The sequence below is a fragment of the Caretta caretta genome, chromosome 1 (genome assembly GCF_965140235.1).
Source record: "Caretta caretta isolate rCarCar2 chromosome 1, rCarCar1.hap1, whole genome shotgun sequence".
NCBI lineage: Eukaryota > Metazoa > Chordata > Testudines > Cheloniidae > Caretta > Caretta caretta.
This window is the reverse complement of record NC_134206.1, coordinates 186,322,777-186,341,304: the sequence shown is the minus strand read 5'-3', so window position 1 is coordinate 186,341,304 and position 18,528 is coordinate 186,322,777. Positions and strand designations below refer to the sequence as shown.

At 43.7% G+C, this 18,528-nt stretch overlaps 1 protein-coding gene across 2 annotated transcripts; it reads right to left on the bottom strand.

Moving 5' to 3' along the window:
• Positions 1-26: 26 nt before the first annotated feature.
• PDZK1 (PDZ domain containing 1) lies at positions 27-12,269 on the bottom strand. 2 transcript variants are annotated; one of them, XM_075117831.1, is made up of 10 exons: positions 12,186-12,261; positions 11,534-11,701; positions 10,409-10,620; positions 9,834-10,077; positions 8,744-8,880; positions 6,466-6,661; positions 5,477-5,673; positions 3,100-3,294; positions 2,046-2,345; positions 27-945 (listed from the first exon to the last, which is right to left on the bottom strand). In XM_075117831.1, the coding sequence occupies exons 3-10, from the start codon at positions 10,616-10,618 to the stop codon at positions 877-879; spliced, it is 1,548 nt and encodes a 515-aa protein (XP_074973932.1). In that variant the 5' UTR covers positions 10,619-10,620; positions 11,534-11,701; positions 12,186-12,261; the 3' UTR covers positions 27-876. The 2 variants fall into 2 exon arrangements, with proteins under 2 accessions (XP_074973932.1, XP_048725042.2); XM_048869085.2 differs by lacking the exon at positions 11,534-11,701 and having other exon boundaries at positions 12,186-12,269.
• Positions 12,270-18,528: the final 6,259 nt, after the last annotated feature.

Sequence of the window (18,528 nt, the reverse complement as noted above, 5' to 3'; positions counted from 1 at the left end):
CAGGAGTAAGACCTGGGAAAGAGAAATAGCCACTCTGAATGATTTATTTATGCTTTGTCTCAAGCTTACAGCAAGGAGGTATAGCATCCACTATGGGTACTACAGAGCTGGTTCATATTGCATTAGAGACAAGGTATTGGCATGTAGTCAAACAAAGCTGTTTACACTGAATTACAGACACTGTTCAAACTGCCATGATCTTCAGCTAGGAGAGTGGGGTGGAGGGAATGGTGCTTGTAACTTCTGAACAGTGAACAATTAAGTTAACCTATTGTTTTGAATGGACGATATCTACAGCTTGTTAGCAAGTGAAAGGAGAGTTATTCACAGAATACATTAGCTTATCATGATATATTACATCTACTGGGTTAAACTGATTGTGTTACAGTAAATATAGCATGTAATAGCCACAGTGATTTGGCAGATGGGCTTTGATTAGGAGGAAAGAGGTCTCTTGTGGAGGACATGAGAGATCAATTTCTATGTTAAGGAGCTTTCTTGTGCTTAAAAGGCCAAAATACTTATTGATTTGTGAATCACATTTCCTCCCCCGCAAGATGACAGATGTTCCTGATTAGTCATTTAAGCTTTTACAGAGCAATAGTAGAAGTAAGTAACTGTCCACTTCACCGAGCAGAAGGCCAATCAACTACGATTAGCAGCATTAGATAAGTGAGTGATAGTTCTTGGGGGTGGTGGGATGTTCCCCTTCAGGGAAAGCTAGTTAGAAGGAAGTCACTGTTCCTGTCCTCACAAGTATGAAGTTCCATAGCACACTGTGGTTCTGGGAGGTAAAAGAACAAAGACTGCTCAGAGGAAGAGAACTTTTTTAAACCTTGGAAGACGTCTGATTGGTTTCTGTTGTGGTCTGTCTCATCATAACTGTGTGTCATAATCCTCTTCTGCTGAGGCGATTGAGAGTGAAAAGGAGGAGGAGGAGCTGGCCTGTGGAAAAGCAATAAGTAGAAATTTCTGATTATTTTATGGTTGTAGATAATGTGATAGAGATTCCTCATGCCACTGTGAACTATCAGTCTGTTCTGAACCATGCCCAGTAGGTATTTGACTTTGCATGAGGAGCTAGTGAATTGCTCTTTTAAATGCACTTTACAAAGTGACTAAATTATCTAGTGTGAATTCCATGTTCTTGCTCAACTTCCATATCAAATCCACCAAGGTCACAGATAAAAAGAAGGGTTTAACTATAGCTCTGCAAACTCAGCCTTGGACGTAAGACCATCACTGAAAGAATCTGCAGTTGGAACTTAGTTAACAATTCTGGTGATAATATGTGTGGAGGAATAGAATCCAGTTCGTTTCTTCCAAGCTTTATTGTGTCTCCTGTATGAACAGGAGTAAAAACTTGTTTATTTTTCACAGCAAAAAAGATAAGACCCTGAATCCATGCAGGGATCAGAGCAGTTGAGTACAGGTGTCATTTTTCTGACAATAGCAAATTTCAAACTCTTGTTGCTGGCACAATTTCCCTGGACCAGCGTGGTCAGAATATTTTTTTTTTTTCCTCAGGACCTTTGTTGGTCACACTTTGTCACAGTCTACCCATCCCACACCCACCAAAGAATCTGCACTGTTTTAGAGTACTTCACGTGGTTTTCCCATGTTCACAGGTGTATTTAAGCCCTGTTACTTGGGTCCTGTGCTCCCTGTGGTTGGACAGAGAATTCCTGAGGATATGGTTCTCATCTACATTAATGAGTGCTATACTGGGAGTATTTCCGTGCTCTCTCATGCTCTTTCTCACATACTCATGTGCATACATACGTTCTCTCTCTCTCCCCCTCCCCTCCCCTCCCAGGGTCCAGTAGATACTGTGTCTGTGGAGTAGGGAGAGAAGGCAGTTCTACCCTGCTGTAACCTGCTGTAACCAGGTGTGCCTCTCCATACTAATTAATGTAGATCAGATCTTGTAAATCCAGAATACAACTAGAATTCACAGACCCTACCTCAAGTGAATTTAGTGACTGTTTCAGGTTCCTTTCCCCACCACCTGGATGGCAAAATTTGGTTAACTCAAGATTACCCACCCTTTCTCTTGGTTCTGGTGAGGTCCTCTCAGGCTCTGCTGGTGGGTTCTCTGTATAAGCAGGAGGGTCAGTAGTGTCATATAGCTGATCTGCCAGAGAGGCAGTAATAGGAATATTCTGAGACTTAAAGTATTCATAGGTTGCTTTTCTGCACACCAGTAGCGTCAATCTGTCACCACTGTCACTGATTTTTGCTACAACCTTGTCATAGGTTTCGTTCAGTATGTTCACGCCATTCACTTCCACCAAAATGTCCTCTTCTTCCAGTCCCGCTGCATCAGCTGGCCCACCTTTCCGTATCTGCAAACACAGGCTCTGAAGCTGTGATACCAGCACAGTACCATTAAAGTTGAATTAACACCCAAGTATTATAAATAGAGAATGAATATTCTGTGATTTTTTTTTCCCAATACAGGAGGTAGAGTAAGGATTGGAAAAAATTATTCTGGAGCAGAACTTAATTGGAGAAGGAGAAAGGATGAGACTTTTAACATAGTATTCCAATATATTCCACTTTTATTACAAGTTCTGTAATGGGTTTTGACTTGGACAGGACTTGTGTTCTGGGAATTGGCCATGGTGGTGGTATCATAGGGGATCAGAGAATGGTTTGTCATATTTTATCTTTTTATAGTGACTTGTGGATCTCAGATCCCTTGCATATATTATTATATTCAGTACAACACTCCTGTGGGTTAGGTAAATATTAAGGAAGAAGAGAAAATAGAGACAAAAGTTATGCAATTTACCCCAGAAGTTTTGCAGAGCTAGGAATATATCCCAGGTCTCCTCACTCCCGCTCCTGTACCTTAATCACAAGACCATCCTTTCACCTCTAGGGGTATGAATTCATCCTGAGTTCAAGGACTAAAACCTCTGCTACCAGCCAAGTGCACATAGGACAGACCTTGCCTTTTTGTTACGTATGGCTTAGAATGACTTGCTCTGAGTGTAGTCACAGCACAGAAAGTAGAGAATGCATGTCTAACTGTAGCACAAACTGTCCCTTCTGGTGTCTCATGCTTCTCCCAGGCTAGAAGCCCCAGGTTAGTACCTCTTTGATGAACTGCATGGGCATATTCTTGGTTGCACTCAAACGGAAGCCAAATCCACTAGGACCCTTCACCAGCCTGCAGATTTTGGGCTTGTGATTCACCACCTGCTCAGCATGTGAGGTCGGCTCTTCCTTTGCTTCAGCTGGAAGGGAATCTTGTCTTTCCCGGTAGTACAAACACGGGGAAACTTGAGCCTGAAAGACCAAAAGCAAAGGAAAGAGTTTATATGAATGTAAAAACTCCTACAGAAATCTCTGTCTAAACTAAGGCTGTCAATTAATCGCAGATAACTCACGTGATTAATCTCAGTTTTAATTGCATTGTTAAACAATAGAATACCAATTGAAATTTATTAAATATTTGTGGATATTTTTCTACATTTTCAAATATATTAATTTCAGTTACAACACAGAATACAAAGTATACACTGCTCACTTTGTATTATTTTTTATTACAAATATTTGCACTGTAAAAATGATAAAAGAAACTGTTTTTGAATTCACCTCATACAAGTACTGTAGTGCAATCTCTTTATCGTGAAAGTGCAGTTTACAAATGTAGATTTTTTTTGTTACATAACTGCACTTGAAAACAAAACAATGTAAAACTTTCGAGCCTACAAGTCCACTCTGTCCTGCTTCTTGTTCAGCCAATTGCTAAGACAAACAAGTTTGTTTACATTTACGGGAGATAATGCTGCTCGGTTCTTGTTTACAATGTCACCTGAAAGTGAGAACAGGCATTTGCATAGCAATTTTGTAGCTGGCATTGCAAGGTATTTATGTGCCAGATATGCTAAACATTCGTATGCCCCTTCATGCTTCAGCCATCATTCCAGAGGACGTGCTTCCATGCTGATGATGCTTGTTTAAAAAAAAATGTGTTAATTAAATTTGTGACTGAACTCCTTGGGGGAGAATTGTATGTCTCCAGCTTTATTTTACCTGCATTCTGCTATATGTTTCATGTTATAGTAGTCTCGGATGATGACTCAGAACATGATGTTCGTTTTAAGAACGCTTTCACTACAGATTTCACAAAACGCAAAGAAGGTACCAATGTGAGATTTCTAAAGATAGCTACAGCACTTGACCCAAGGTTTAAGAATCTGAAGTGCCTTCCAAAATCTCAGAAGGATGAGATGTGGAGCATGCTTTCAAAAGTCTTAAAAGAGCAAAACTCCAATGCAGAAACTACAGAATCCGAACCACCAAAAAAGAAAATCAACCTTCTGCTGGTGGCATCTGACTCAGATGCTGAAAATGAACATGCGTCAGTCTGCACTGCTTTGGATTGTTATCGAGCAGAACCCGTCATCAGTCTGGACACATGTCCTCTGGAATGGTGGTTGAAGCATGAAAGGACATATGAATCTTTAGCGCATCAGCATGTAAATGTCATGCGAAGCCAGCTACAAAAGTGCCATGAGAACACCTGTCCTCCCTTTCAGGTGACAATGTGAACAAGAAGTGGGCAGCACTATCTCCTGCAAATGTAAATAAACTTGTTTGTCTGAACAATTGGGTGAACAGGAAATAGGGCTGAGTAGACTTGTAGGCTCTAAACTTTGACATTTGTTTTGTTTTTGAATGGAGTCTTTTTTTTGTGCATAATTCTACATTTGTAAGTTCATCATTCATGATAGAGATTGCACTACAGTACTTAAGTGAATTGAAAAATACTATATCTTGTTTTTTACAGTGCAAGTATTTGTAATAAAAATAAAGTGAGCACTGTATACTTTGTATTCTGTGTTATAATTGAAATCAATATATTTGAAAATGTAGAAAACATCCAAAAATATTTAAATGGTATTCTATTATTGTTCAACAGTGTGATTAATGATGCGGTTAATCTTTTTAATCACATGATTAATCTTTTAAAGCGTTTGACAGCCCTAGTCTAACATCTTGTTGCGTTTGAAATCTTTACAACAGTCAGTATAGGTCCCACCTGTGAATTTCTACTTGCTTATTAAAACCTCTTAGTGATAGAGGTAGAAAGTTGCAACATACTCACAATGTGAGCAGGGATTTCTCCTCTAATTCATGTAGGAAACTGCCTGGTAGTTGCAATTGGTTAGCATGTTGGTCTCTGCACTGACCTGCTCAAATATGGTATTGTTCCAGTAGTATATAGGAAGGTCTAAGGCAAGAGTAAATTGGAAAGTTTAGTGACATACTGCAGAAATCTCTTCTGAGGGAGACTGAGACATGAGCCCATCTCAGATGATCGCTATAGCGAGTATTTGAATAAGGGCTATTAAAAAGCCTTTGAAATGGTGCTTCTTTCAGAATGGACCCATTATTTCATTGCTGCCCCTGTCTTAGCTAGTGAGGAGCTGTACAAGCCCAACCTCAGCCTGCATTGCCTTACCAGTTTATACATGGTGTCTGTCTGCTTATCCACCACCAGCAATGTGGTCTTTTCCCCACACCTCTTAATCTTCTCCACCACGGTGTCGTGATCCAGTGCCTCCACTGACTCCCCATTTACAGCGACCAGGATATCGTTGTCCTTTAGTCCCGCCTTGGCTGCTGGGCTGCCAGAATCAATGTCCTTAATTAAATGACCTGATCTCCAAAAAAATAAAAAAAAATACAGGCCTAGTTCAAATAGAGAAAAGCAGTTGTTCATGGGATGTGTTTGGTTTGGATGATAAAAGATATTTAAGATGGTAGAAACTCATTCTTTGATTTCAGGTTGAAATAAGGTTCCTGATTTAGCTCATTCTGCAGTAACCCTAGTGCAGAATCTAGATCTCCTTCCAAGTGACTTGAATACAGGTTCCTTTTCCCCTGAACAAGACACATGGAAGTTGTGGTTTACTCTGAGGAAAGGGGCGGGGGAGTTTAAGCCTACTTAAAATTGAGTGCTTCATGGTTTTGGTGAACCCAGTTGTGAGAGAGCAACTAAGGATCCCTTTCAAGTGATTCAGATAAGCCAGGATTCTATTGTGAAAAAACATCAGACATTACTCTGGACACGTTGCTGACCTTCAAAAATGTGGGGTTGGAGGCTGCCCCAAGTGGAGATTATGGGAGCTGGATTGTAGTGTGTGAGGAGGGCCACAAGCAGCACAGTGGGATGTTCCACCTCAGATGGGAAGGTTTGATAGAGATTCATAGATTCCAAGGCCAGGAGGGATCATTTGTGATCATCTAGTCTGGCCTCCTGTATAAAACAGGCTATAAATTGGGGGTGCCTGGCTGTGGTGAGGTGTGTTTGGGGGGACTGGGTTGGCAGCAGGGCAGGAAATGATCTTTCCAAGATGAGTAGTAGGCACTGGAGAGTAGGAGTCCTGCAGGCCCCATAAAAGCGCACTACAGAGCATGCAGGGGCCTGGCTGATGGCTGGGTTCTCACCGTTACCATTTTGTTCCTCCCTCAGGTAAAACCCATAGCCGTTGTCTCCTTTCTTGAGCTCCACATGTCGGGGTTTATGGGGAAGCAGTTTCAGGCTGGCTGTGTCTCTTTTCAGCATCATCTGGTGGTTGCTGTAATACTGGTCAGTTTCATTGTCTGATAGCAGAAACACAACATGGTTCCCAGACTTCTTCACCTGCAACGACACACATACACACACACAATTTCAAACACAGGCCTTTGAGTGGAGCGTGGGGGCTGTGGAGAGCTTTATGTTGGCAGGTTCTTTGATGCACAATGGTGGGCTCTAGGTGAATGGGATGTAGGGTCTACACAGACTAGGTTGTGGGGTGGTGCTCTAATATGTGCACCCATGTGCTGCCTATATGACTGTAGACTCAGCCACACCTACCACAAGTTGCTATAACATTCAGTTCTGACTGCTCTGGAGCTACTTCCATCCCCCTACATTCCATACCCTAACTGTGTGTGTTTTGTCTATCCCCATCATATCTCTGCTTCTCTACTCCCATTCTTCTCTCCATCCTCACTCAAAACCTGCATGTTTTCTCTCCTTATAAAAAGTATTGCAACAATAGTACAGAACACAAGTACTGCAGTTTTTCATAGTTAATATAGTGGTTTGGATCATTATAGTGGATTGCTTCGCAAACTTAATTGATCGCCCCCCCCCTCCCCTTCTTTGTGTCTGTAGTAGTTTGTGTCTTCCCACCATGTACAAATACTGCCACCTAGCCCTGAAGGCAGAGCGGAGAGCAGCGGCTGCTGGCTGGGTGCCCAGCTCTGAAGGCAGTGCTGTGCCAGCAGCAGCAGCAGCACAGAAGTAAGGGTGTCATGTAAAAAGAGAGATTCAGCAATATCACTTTTCACAGCAGACTTAGCGCCCCATGGCCACCCTTATTTCTGCGCTGCTACTCCAGGATTGACAGCCACCTCCAGGTATGGGATTGGGACAGTGGGGAGGAGAACCTGAGCCTGTGCTGTCTCCCAGTAAGGGACTGGGGGGAGGGACAGGGGGGAAAGGAGAGGAGAGCCCAAGGCCGGGAGGCGGAGCTCCTGCTGTCCCTGCCTCCCGGGAGTGCATGGCCCTTCTGCGCGAGCCCCAGCCACCCAGGGCTGACAGCCAGAGCGCTATAAAAACAAAAACAACAACAAAAAAAACCCCACACAGCTTGCATCTCCCCTGGGAGTTTGAAAATCTCTCCTGGGAGTTTGAGAACCGCAGTGGAAAGCTGTAGGATTTGTAGTTTGGATAGTGGTACTCTGAAAGCTTTTCTAGCCCAAGCTGCTTCATAGTCATACTATGTTTGAATGGTTAAAGCCTCAGCATGTGTGATTTTTACCAAAGAGACTAATGGAAAAATCACATCTTCTCTTCTTTCCATCCTTACCTCTGATGCTACCCTCAGTGGATCAGTGTTTGATTTGATCTCTTAAACTACATTCATTATATTCCCTAACACCAAGAAGATCTTTAAACCACCATCACCACAAACAGGAATATACCAGTTGTTGGGAGGATGTGGCAGAAGGACATTTCATGATCAGAAATGCAGGCTTTCTTGCACACTTTGTTTGCTCTGGGCCCCTTTTACTGACAGCTAGGTTACATTATTTGGCTCTGATCGAGTCCTTAAACTGCATTGTTAAAAATAGTTTTGCGTTTCTTAGCAGGAGGGAATCCCATTTCATGGAAATCCTCCTCTTTCCCTAACTATCCAGATCTTCACATCAAACCCTCCTTCAGGTAAATCATGGAGCACAAACTTCTGTGCTTTCCAGTCTTACCATCCTAATATTAGAAAGATTCCCCATTGTACTGGATTCCATCCCAGACATGCTGACTTCGTCCTCCTGGGCACCACAAAGATTTTCAGAATTCCTAGAACTATGCTGCCATTTATTTAATTAGGCTTATGGCAACAGTACAGTTGTGGTGCTTACACCACTCGGGCCTGACTTGAGGGCAGTATTCTTCCAAAGCAAGTTTAGGGTGTCTGGTGGAAGTCTGACTTTCAAAAACAGCCAAACTTTTCAGCAGCCTTGCACTCCAGCTACTCTGACCCATCCAAGAAACAAGGCCAAAGTAGCAGCATATTTTGGGACTGAAGTGTTGCTGATAATGCACGGTATTGACCTCAGCTTTTTCACCTGCTCTGTGAATGCATTCAAACAGTGTTGATACTGCTGCTCAGTAGCCTCAGGAAGAGGAACTGGCCTTAAATGAAGGAAGAAGAGGAGTCGTGCTAGCAGATACCTTTTCAACCACTTCCTTATGTTTGTCGTTTTCCACGTTCTTCCCATTCACTTCGATCAGGCGGTCATTATGTTGGACTCCTGCTTTTTCAGCCACTCCTTGCGGGGACAAGCCTATTATGAAGACTCCCTTCTGACCTAGAACAGGTGAGAGAACTTACTATACAGAGCAAGCCACTGGAACATGCCTGCACTGATTGCCAAGCAAATGCCATGCTGATGTAAGGTGCTGTAGTGACAGCCCTGGAGACCAAGGGACTCTGTTTATCCACAGAAGAGGTACCATGACAGCACAAGTTTTCTCAACACAGCCGCACGTGTGTGCCTTATCCTGACCCTGGAGGGATAACCTAGAGAGGGGAGGGACCTTCATCATCTATCCCAAACTATTGTTTGCCTCTCTGCTGAGAGTACCCATGGCACCAATTATGGTGGCTTGGTTGATCGTTAGTACGACTGAGAATGGAGTGACTCTAAAGTTTGAATTGATTAAGGCCCAATTTTATTATTTAATGTGGCTTATCCACATGTCAGAGTTTCTTGTGTTTAAAAGACTTCCAAATTGCATCCGTGGGTTAGTCTAGTGCACAGTGTGTGTGTTAGCACCCTCCATGAGTTAGGCACTTTCCAAACAGAGAGAGACAGTACAGGTCTACAGAACCCTACCCATTCTTTTGCCTAGCATTTTGGAAAGGACAAGTGTGGAGAGGGTTCAAAAGAAAAATAAAATTCCTTAGTTCAATTTCATGCTTCCCATGTGAACACATCTAGATCAGAAGAAGCTCTTTGCCTTTTACACACTGTCATCCTTTGCTTCAGCCCCTTTCAGATGGTTGTCTTCAGATAAGCTCCAGAACCCTGAGGGCTGGTTCCCACGGTAGTTCAAAGGAGGTGCATGGGACTTGGAGCAATCATTTGTAGGGTGCTTCTGGCAACTGAGGAGGGCCTGGTACAAATGGTTTTAGCAAGTCTGCTTCAACAGCTGACAGAAAATTGGACAGGCTGGCAAAGAACCAACTCCCATCTCCACACCTAACCAGAGGAAATGTGCCCTTGGGAAATTGCCTACCACCTACACCCATTGTTCTCACCAGTTGTGGTTTTCAAGGAGAAGTCATAACTGTTTCTCTCCTTCACCAGGTAGCAGAGCCGAGGCTGTGGAACTGGTGCTGTCACTCCATTCGTCACTGGCGGCTGCTCCTTTTGCTGCTGGGTTGTCTGCTTGTGACCCAACTCTTCAAAGTTCACCCCTTCTTTCTCTGCCTTTTCATAGGATGCCTCATCCAGAATGAGGACAGTTACAGAATTCCCACTCCTTTTGACCATCTCCACTACCTGCAATGGATAGAATGAGCTTGGAGGTGGTAATGGCAGAAAAGCATCCAGATGGTTGATATAAATTTCCCCCTCTGGAGCACAGCACATGCTAGCTCTGCAGCTTCCACTGCCCTTGGTATTTCATCAAGGATCTTTTCCCCTCTGCTCAAGCTCCAGTGAAGCCAAAATGTGAGGTACAAATGATCCTGTGGGCTCAGTTTTTCAGCTCTCAGATTTCCCAGCAGGAGTTACTGTGAGGAGTGGCAGGTGACGGTTTGCTGAACTGAATGCCAAAAGTGGGGCTGAGATTTTGAGAAATGGCTGGGACCAAAAGAATAGTCAGACTTACCTGTACATGCTCTTCCTTGTCCACAAACAACCCATTGACCCTCAGAATTCTGTCTCCATCCTTCAGGCCTGCCCTGTCAGCTGGACTGCCCTCCTCCACATTCCGGATGAGGTGACCCAATTTGTTTTTCTCAATGCGCAGGTAGAATCCATAACTCTCCCCCTCTTGTTTGGTCACTTTGCATTCTCGAGGCTGGAGAGCAGAGGTCATTTCTGCCAAGCAGGATGGAAAAGGGGTGTGTGTAAAAAACAGGACCAGGAAAAGAAGTATGTCCCCTTTAAATATGCACTGAGTAGGTCATTTGAGCCAAAGTGTTTTTAACAAAGATAAAGAAAGAAGAAAATGCTTTTGTCCTCCATCTTAGATGAAGATGGTGTCTGCCTCTTGCTAACGAGGAGACTGACTGAAGGCAGAATGCCAGAGAGAACTTTTCTGCTGTGGAAAATAAGATGGGAAAACTGTGGTCATGGTCTCTTCCAGAACTAGGCCTCACGGGAGAGAAACCATACTGCCGATTAAGCTGACAGGAGTTGCCAGTGGTAAAGAAAATTGAGGTGTGGCTAAAATGGAATTCTTAGAAGAGGGCAAGATTAAGAAAGAAACAGGTAGCTTTGAGCGAAGTGACCTTTCTTCATACTACGAGGTGGGATGGAACTCTTCTTTTGGGTGCTAGACCATTATGCACATACCACTCTTGTCAATCCAGTTATATTCTGGAATAGCTATTTCTAGTTAACTCCTTGTGTGGACCCTCTCATTCTGGAATAAGAGTACCTTATTCTGAGCTATTTAACTAATTCAGAATAAGATACTCTTATTCTTGAATGAGAGTGCCCACACAGAGTTAATCAGGAATAGTTAGTCTGCTTTAAATTCACACCAGACTTTATTCTAGATTAATTTTCATGTGTAAACAAGCCCTAAAACAACCCCCCCCCCTTTCTTTAAAAAAATATAGTTGTCCCTTTAGTGAAGAGGCATAGGTGGCTCAGGCCAGCTAGCGTATTGACGGTCAGAGGGGCACAGATGTGTTATGGAAGCTGAAGGAAGATACTGGAAGCTTTTGGTATCTTGGGACCCCGCCCATTGATCAGACAGCTGGAAGGATTTAATATACTGCAGTACCTCAAACTTAGCTCGGAACATATCCACAAAAGGGAAATTAAGACTGAAGTAAATTCTATTGTAGCAGGTGCATCCTTTCCTAGTATCCACACATACTTTTATCACTAGACCCAATTTGGAAAATTTCTCCTGGCAGAGGTTCTTCAGGCCATCCCAAATACAGCTCCCCTGCAGGTAGAGAAGAGGGGCCCACAGCACATGATTTATCTGCCTTCCCTTTGAAAATTCAAGATTTACCCTGTTTCTAGCCACCATGCAGTTGTACTATGGCAAATCTTCAGTGTAGAAAGGCAAAGCTACCACTTGTACTCGTGGAGCTTACCCTGCTGGAAACCAGAGCAGGCTGCATTGGTGAAAATTGCAGCTCATAGCGGTTTGTCCTATGAACTCTAGGAGTTTACACCAGAGCCTGAAACAGAGGCAAATCCCAGTGTAGACAAGGCCTAAGAAACATTCAAGTGCAGGGGAAGGCAGATGGTGAACTCATGCACCTCAGAGGGAAGTGGGGAAGCTAGCATTGGGCTCAATGTTACTTCTCCTTTTGCTGCTTTATGGGGAATGGGAGTAAAAAACCTACAAAGGTAACCAGGATAGTAACTACGGGATGTTTTGGGGGGAAAGGGGTTAGTGAAGAAAGAAGGGAAGTTCTTACCTGTGTCTGCGTGGAGCTGTTCTCTAGGGAATTCTTTCCAGCAGTCTCTCCTTTGGCTGTACCTATAGGTACAGCTGGACTTTGATTGAGCAAAGGTTGATTTAAAAGATGATTTATTTAACTGAGTCTCACTGCATGTGTTCACCTATTTGATAACCAGCCTGTAGAGGTGCAAATCATTTCTCCTTTCTCAGCAACTTTGAATTCTGCTGCGGTGTTTCATTGATCATTATACTCTCAAACTCAGACCTTCACAGGGAGCAGATCCAAGATAAGCCTGATCTTTGCTCTTGGTCAGACCTTTCCCCTGAGAGAGACAAGGGTTCCCAGGGCGCAGATCCAAGACCTGGCTCATCCACTAGGAATGAGCCTCTGCAGACTCTGGTGACAGACAGACGGACTCAGCTATTGGAAATAACACTTCTGTTGCACCTCTGCTGGCTGTAGTCTCCAAATTAGTAACTGGCCTACTTACAGTGTGGTAAAATGGCATTGTGGGGTTCCATGTGTAACGTCTGATTGTTTCCATAGCAAATTAGCTCAGTTTACAAGGAAAAGTAAATTTAAAGGACACATTTCCCTGTGTAAACTGAGCAAATTTTCTATGGAATCAGTGAGGCACAATATCCATGTCTGTCATGGGCTAAAGAATAGGAACAAACAGTCCCAAGAGGGGTATGGGTAGTGGACGTGAAAGGCATGGAAATCTCAATCTGAATGTTGCGTTAATATGATCTTTGCATATAGACAGGATGAATGTGGATATATATATATACATACATATATGAAAATCTTCCTACTGGACCTTGGGCATGGACTCTGTGTGAGTTTGCAAGGCATGCTGAGGGTAGGAATTATTATTTGTATTAAGCCCCATTGTACTAGGGGCTTAATACATAGTGAGACAGAGTCCACTATGTATTAAGCCCCAAACAGCTTACAATGTAAACCAACATGAATGACAAAGAGTGGGCAGGAAAACAGAGGCAGAGAGGTGAAAAGCAACATGTCTGAGGTCACCCAGCAGGTCAGTTGCGGAGGTGGGAATAGAACCCAAGTCTCTCATGTCCCAGTCTTTTCCATGGGTCACGTGCCCCTCCAGGAGCAGCATGATATTTGGGTAATGTGTCGGTGGTTTTGTTGATGTAATGTAGCTTCATTTGATATTCACTAAGGGCCAGTTGGTTCAATGAGCTTGGTGGGTACAGATGAGGCTGTAAGAGTCATGTATTGTTTTGAGAACAGTATTTTGCATCTATATAGCAGTTCCAGAGGGGTCAGAATATGGGTGTAGGCTGTGTGGGTAGGTTCCGGAGTGGTTGAGGGAGGTAGTGTTAGGGGAGTGTCTACCAGTTGAGGGTGCGGGATTGGGATTCTCTTGTTCTGGTGGATGAGTTGCAGGAAAATTTGGTAACTGGGAATGGGGATGGGAATGATCTTTAGGTATGAGTGTGGTGGGTTTGGCCCGGCAGCTGGGCAGGAAAATGGGTGTGGGTGCATGAGTAATCGGGCAGTGAGGACAGGGCAAGGGGCTTTGGGGAAGGGTGAGGCAGCATTTGCAAGTGTATGGGCCACATTAAAGCATGGGCAAGCTAGGCCCCAATTTGTGGGCAGTGGGGAGGGAGAAAGGGGTCACCGTGAGTGTCGCTCCGACTCTGTGCATCAGGTCACAAGGCCACTCAGATTTGACCCTGCTTCCTTCATAGCAGAGGAGCCAAACCTGAGTGAGCAGTGGTGTGGCCAGTGCTGCTGCCCCTTGCCACTGCTGCGGGGCTGGTTCCTGCACCAGACAACTGCTGGAGCTTGACTGTCATCCAGGCTCTGGATGGGGGAGTGGGCTGAATTAATAGGGGTCATGCGATTGGCTGAAACACCTGGGCTTCATAGGGTATGTCTAGGGTTGCCAATTTTGGTTGGACATATTCCTGGAGATTTCATCACATGATATAATCTTTAATTAAAGATTAATCTTTACTTCCTGGAGACTCCAGGACAATCCTGAAGGGCTGACAGCCCTATATGTCTACACAGTGAGTGGCAGGGAGTCTCAGCACTTCGGTCTACAGACTTGGGCTCGTTACAATGTTAAAACTAGCCATGCAGACATTGGGGTTCAGTCAGAACTTGGGCTCTGTAGCCTAGGGAGGGGTGTGGGCTTCATGGGCCAAGCCACAATGTCTGCACTGCTGTTTTTAGCACCATAGCACGAACCTGAATCTGTCGTCCCAGGCTCTGAGACTCACGGCCACTTGCTGTGTAGATGCACCCATAAGAGGGGCTGGAAGAACTGATTTTGGAGGAGGAACTGCAGTGAGCAAGTTGGACTCCTATGGAAGGCCCTGAAGTGGGGTCTGGGAACACTCCCTGGAATTAGCACCCTACCCCAGAGCAGGGAAGACTCAAAGATATCCCAAAGGAGCTGAGACTGTAAGGGTACTTAGAGGAAAGAGCTTGGGAGTCAGGGCTCTATCCCAGAGAGATTAAAAGATAGCCCAGAAGAGGACTGGGAACTGAGCCCAAAGGACGACCTGAGAGAGGCCCAAGGTGGGTGAAAGAATGTTTTGTTTGTTTGGACTTTTGTTATTCCAGAAGGGAATTGAACGCTGAGTGTGACCCAGCTGTAGGGCTGAGCCACGTGAATCCCGGGGGAGACAGAAAACCTTCGTTCCATAGGTCAATTTATACTTGAGTATTTATAGATGTACTAAGTTTATCACTACACTGTAAAATGTTTTAGAAGAGTTCTGTAATAAAAGAATAAAATTAAAATAAAAAAAATGGAGGCAGGGAGTGCTTGCAGTGCCACATTCAGCCAGCAGGGAGAAGCGCATATTTGGGGACTGAAGTGTTGCTGATAATATGTTGACCTCAGCCTCTCCACCTGCACACCCTATGATAAGCATGTTTGTTTTCAAGCATATCTCTGCCATTGTGGGGGCTAGACGTTTACTTAAAAAAAAAAAAAAAAGAAAGTTGATATTTTCATGTAATCACCTGATTCCAGGAGCTCTAAGGGAAACACCAAATATTGCATGACTCATCAATACTGACACAGGACAGTTTAATAGAATGATTCAAATATTCCATGACAAATTATAAGATCACATTAACAATGACCAATTTATGGGGTCATTCTCCCCTTGGTTAATTCACCTTTTCCTAAATCCTGGGTGGGGTGGTTTAGGGCCTGGTGCATTCCATCTATTGTGTTCCTTCCCATCTCAGCTGCATTTGCCTCTTTGTGCATTCACATCTGCTAACATTTAGGGAGTAACAGCTTTAAAGCAACCCTGTGTTTTCTCTGCTCTTATTTGATCCTAACAGGTGGTGCTGGCAGATGTGGGCTCAGCAAATTCCTGAAAGTTTATCTGTGCCACCTGAACAATTGCCTATTTATTAGACCTTATTCTAGCTTTGTATCACACATAAATGTTTTACAGGGATTGAAGGTGCACGTTATGGTGCCTTATTGATCTTAGATTACAGGATCATATTTGCATGATGTGTGAAGAGAAAAAACTTTGTTTAGCTACAGAGTGTAGGGGCAATCCCAGGTTTTAATAAGTGTAAAGTTAGCCAATCCTCCAGCAAGTAAGTAAAAGAACATTTAGAGCCTCTATAAAACCTCCATCCAAATTACATATAGTAACTATTATGTCCCTATCTTCCAAATGAAATTGAGGCATGGAAGGGTTAAATGACTTGGCTGAGGTCACAGAAAGAGAGAGGAGAATCTGGGAATGGAACCCAAGTTTTGTCAATCCTTGCCCTGTGCTCTAACCTAGTGGTCCTCAGTGGGAGAGGTTGGGAACAGGTGTCAAGGGGGTCACAAAAAACCTGTCATTTACGATACTGCTAAATGGGCGGGGGATCGTGGTGTGCAAATGGCTGAGAACTACTACTTTAACCACAAGCCCATTCTGCTCCCCTGTGAGATATCCATTCTTCAGCACCAGGACTGAGGGTTACTTTATTGCTGGCTCCTGAGAAAACCTGCAGTGTCACTATATACAACATAGGAATAGTGAGTAGGGAGTACAGAAGTTATAGTACCTCTTGTATTTGGCAATGGTGTGACTGCTACTGGAATACGGTGTCCAGTTCTGTTGTTCACAATACAAGAAGGATGTTGATAAATTGGAGAGGGTTCATAGAAGAGCCATGAGAATGATTAAAGGATAAGAAAACATGCCTTTTCGTGATAGACTCAAAGAGCTCAATCTATTTAGATTAACAAAGAGAAGATGTTGGAGTGACTGACAACAGATTATAAATACCTACATGGGGAACAAATATTTGATAACAGGTTTTTTTTAATCTAGCATGCAGAGGTGTAACAAGATCCAGTGGTTGAAAGTTGAACTAGACAAATTCAGACTGGAAATAAGCTGTACATTTTTAACAGAGAAGGTAATTAATTGATAATTGTTCCAGTTTACCAGAGGGTCATGGTAGAGTCTCCACTGCTGGCAATTTAAATATAAAGACTGAATGTTTTTCTAAAAGATGCTCTAGTACAGACAAGAATTATTTTGGGAAAGTTCTGTGGCCCGTGCTATGCAGTCAGTGGTCCCTTCTGGCCTGGGAATTATGACTCTATGAAAAACGTTGTTTCCGCTTATTTTTCTTGTGTACATCTTCTGATTTTTTTCCTGGTCTCTATATTGTGATGACTGTTTAATGGATGGGGTCCTCTGAGGATTTAAAAATGCAGATTTGTAGTAAACTAAAGAAATGTCTTTTTCTCCTTTTATAATAGTGTCATTTGAACAGCTATTTTGATTTCTGCTCAGGTCAGTGGAAAATAAGGGGAAATACAGACAGCTGCAGCGGCACAGGAGCTAGCAACCAGAGCTGTAAACAGGGGAGTCTGAGTGGGAGTTTGTAAGGGGAGTTTGTCTTGTGGTGCTTGTTGTTTGATGTGGGTGGTGGTGTTCTGGGGTGGTTTTTGTTTCCCAGATTAACAGGATTTAGGTGGGAAGGCTGTGACAGATACAGAGGTAGCAGTGGGAGTGACCCATGTAGTGGAAGACACAATGAAGATGACTGGATGTGGAAGCTGTGGTATGTACATGATCCTGGAGGGGGCACCTGGTAAGAGTTTTGTCTGTATGAAATGCCGTCTGATAGAGCGGATGGAGGAAAAGATCCGAGGTTTGGAGATGCAGGTGGAAAGTCTGGTAGAGTTTAGGAAGGGGTTTGAGCAGATTATGGAGCAAAGACATGAGGTATCTGAAGGGAAAAGCTCAGACTTGCAGATGGAAGCAGGACTGGGGAATTCTGAGGGGGGACTGGGTGAGGAAAGTGGTCAGTGGAAGCACGTGACTAAACCAGGCAGAGGAAAAGACGGGCTAATGAAGGAGAAATAGAGCTTAAGAATAGGTATGCAGAGTTGGAAAATGAAGAGGGGGCTCAGCAGGTAGTCACTGAAGGTGGAAGGGCAAGGAAGAAGAGAAGAACAGCTAGTCCTATAGGAAAAGGGGAAGAGTTAATGGAGATTACACCAAATATGAGCCCCAGGAGGATACAGGATGGGTTAAAGAGGATTACAAGGGAGAATAGGAATGGAAAGAACTTGCAGCCAGAGGGAACAGGGGATAGACTGGAGAATAGCACCGTCACTAGGAAAAGACAGGTCTATGTAATTGGGGACTCTTTACTGAGAAGAATAGATAGGCCTGTAACCAGAGCTGATCTGGAGAATAGGAGGGTGTGCTGTCTTCCAGGTGCTAAGATATGGGATGTAGACCTGAGGTTGAAAAGGATTCTAAAGGGAGCGGGAAATAATCCCCTAATTATCCTTCATGTGGGAACAAATGATACGGCTAGATTCTCGCTGGAAAGTATTAAGGGAGACTGTGCTAGGCTGGGGAAGATGCTTAAGGAAATTGAGGCTCAGGTGATCTTTAGTGGGATTCTGCCTGTTCCTAGAGAAGGGCAACAAAGGTGTGACAAGATTATGACTATCAACAGATGGCTTAGGCAGTGGTGCTATAAGGAGGGCTTTGGGATGTATGGCCACTGGGAGGCATTCATGGATAGAGGACTGTTCTCTCGGGATGGACTTCATCTGAGTAAGGAAGGAAATAGACTTCTAGGATGGAGGCTGGCACAACTGATTGAGAGCTTTAAACTAGGAATTAGGGGGAGATGGTTGGGAGATTTCCAGGTAATCTCCACGTCAGAATTTAGCATTGAGAGGAAAGAAAATGAAGTAAGAGTGGATACAGCCAGGGGTAGGAGGAAGGGCAGTGTAGATACAAGTCTAATAGGTTATACTGGCTGTAGAATGACCGTGCCTAATAGGATACAGAATGTGAGTGAGGCCAAACAGCAAAAATTA

What these genes read in the sequence shown, in the direction of transcription:
- PDZK1 (XM_048869085.2), bottom strand. Translation starts at nt 10,618, where the DNA reads ATGACCTCTGCTCTCCAGCCTCGAGAATGCAAAGTGACCAAACAAGAG. An exon ending in CCATGCAGTTCATCAAAGAG is followed by an intron (nt 2,346 to 3,099) that starts GTACTAACCTGG and finishes CTGTGTTTGCAG; the next exon opens with ATACGGAAAGGTGGGCCAGC. An exon ending in CACCAGAACCAAGAGAAAGG is followed by an intron (nt 946 to 2,045) that starts GTGGGTAATCTT and finishes GCTTTTCCACAG; the next exon opens with GCCAGCTCCTCCTCCTCCTT.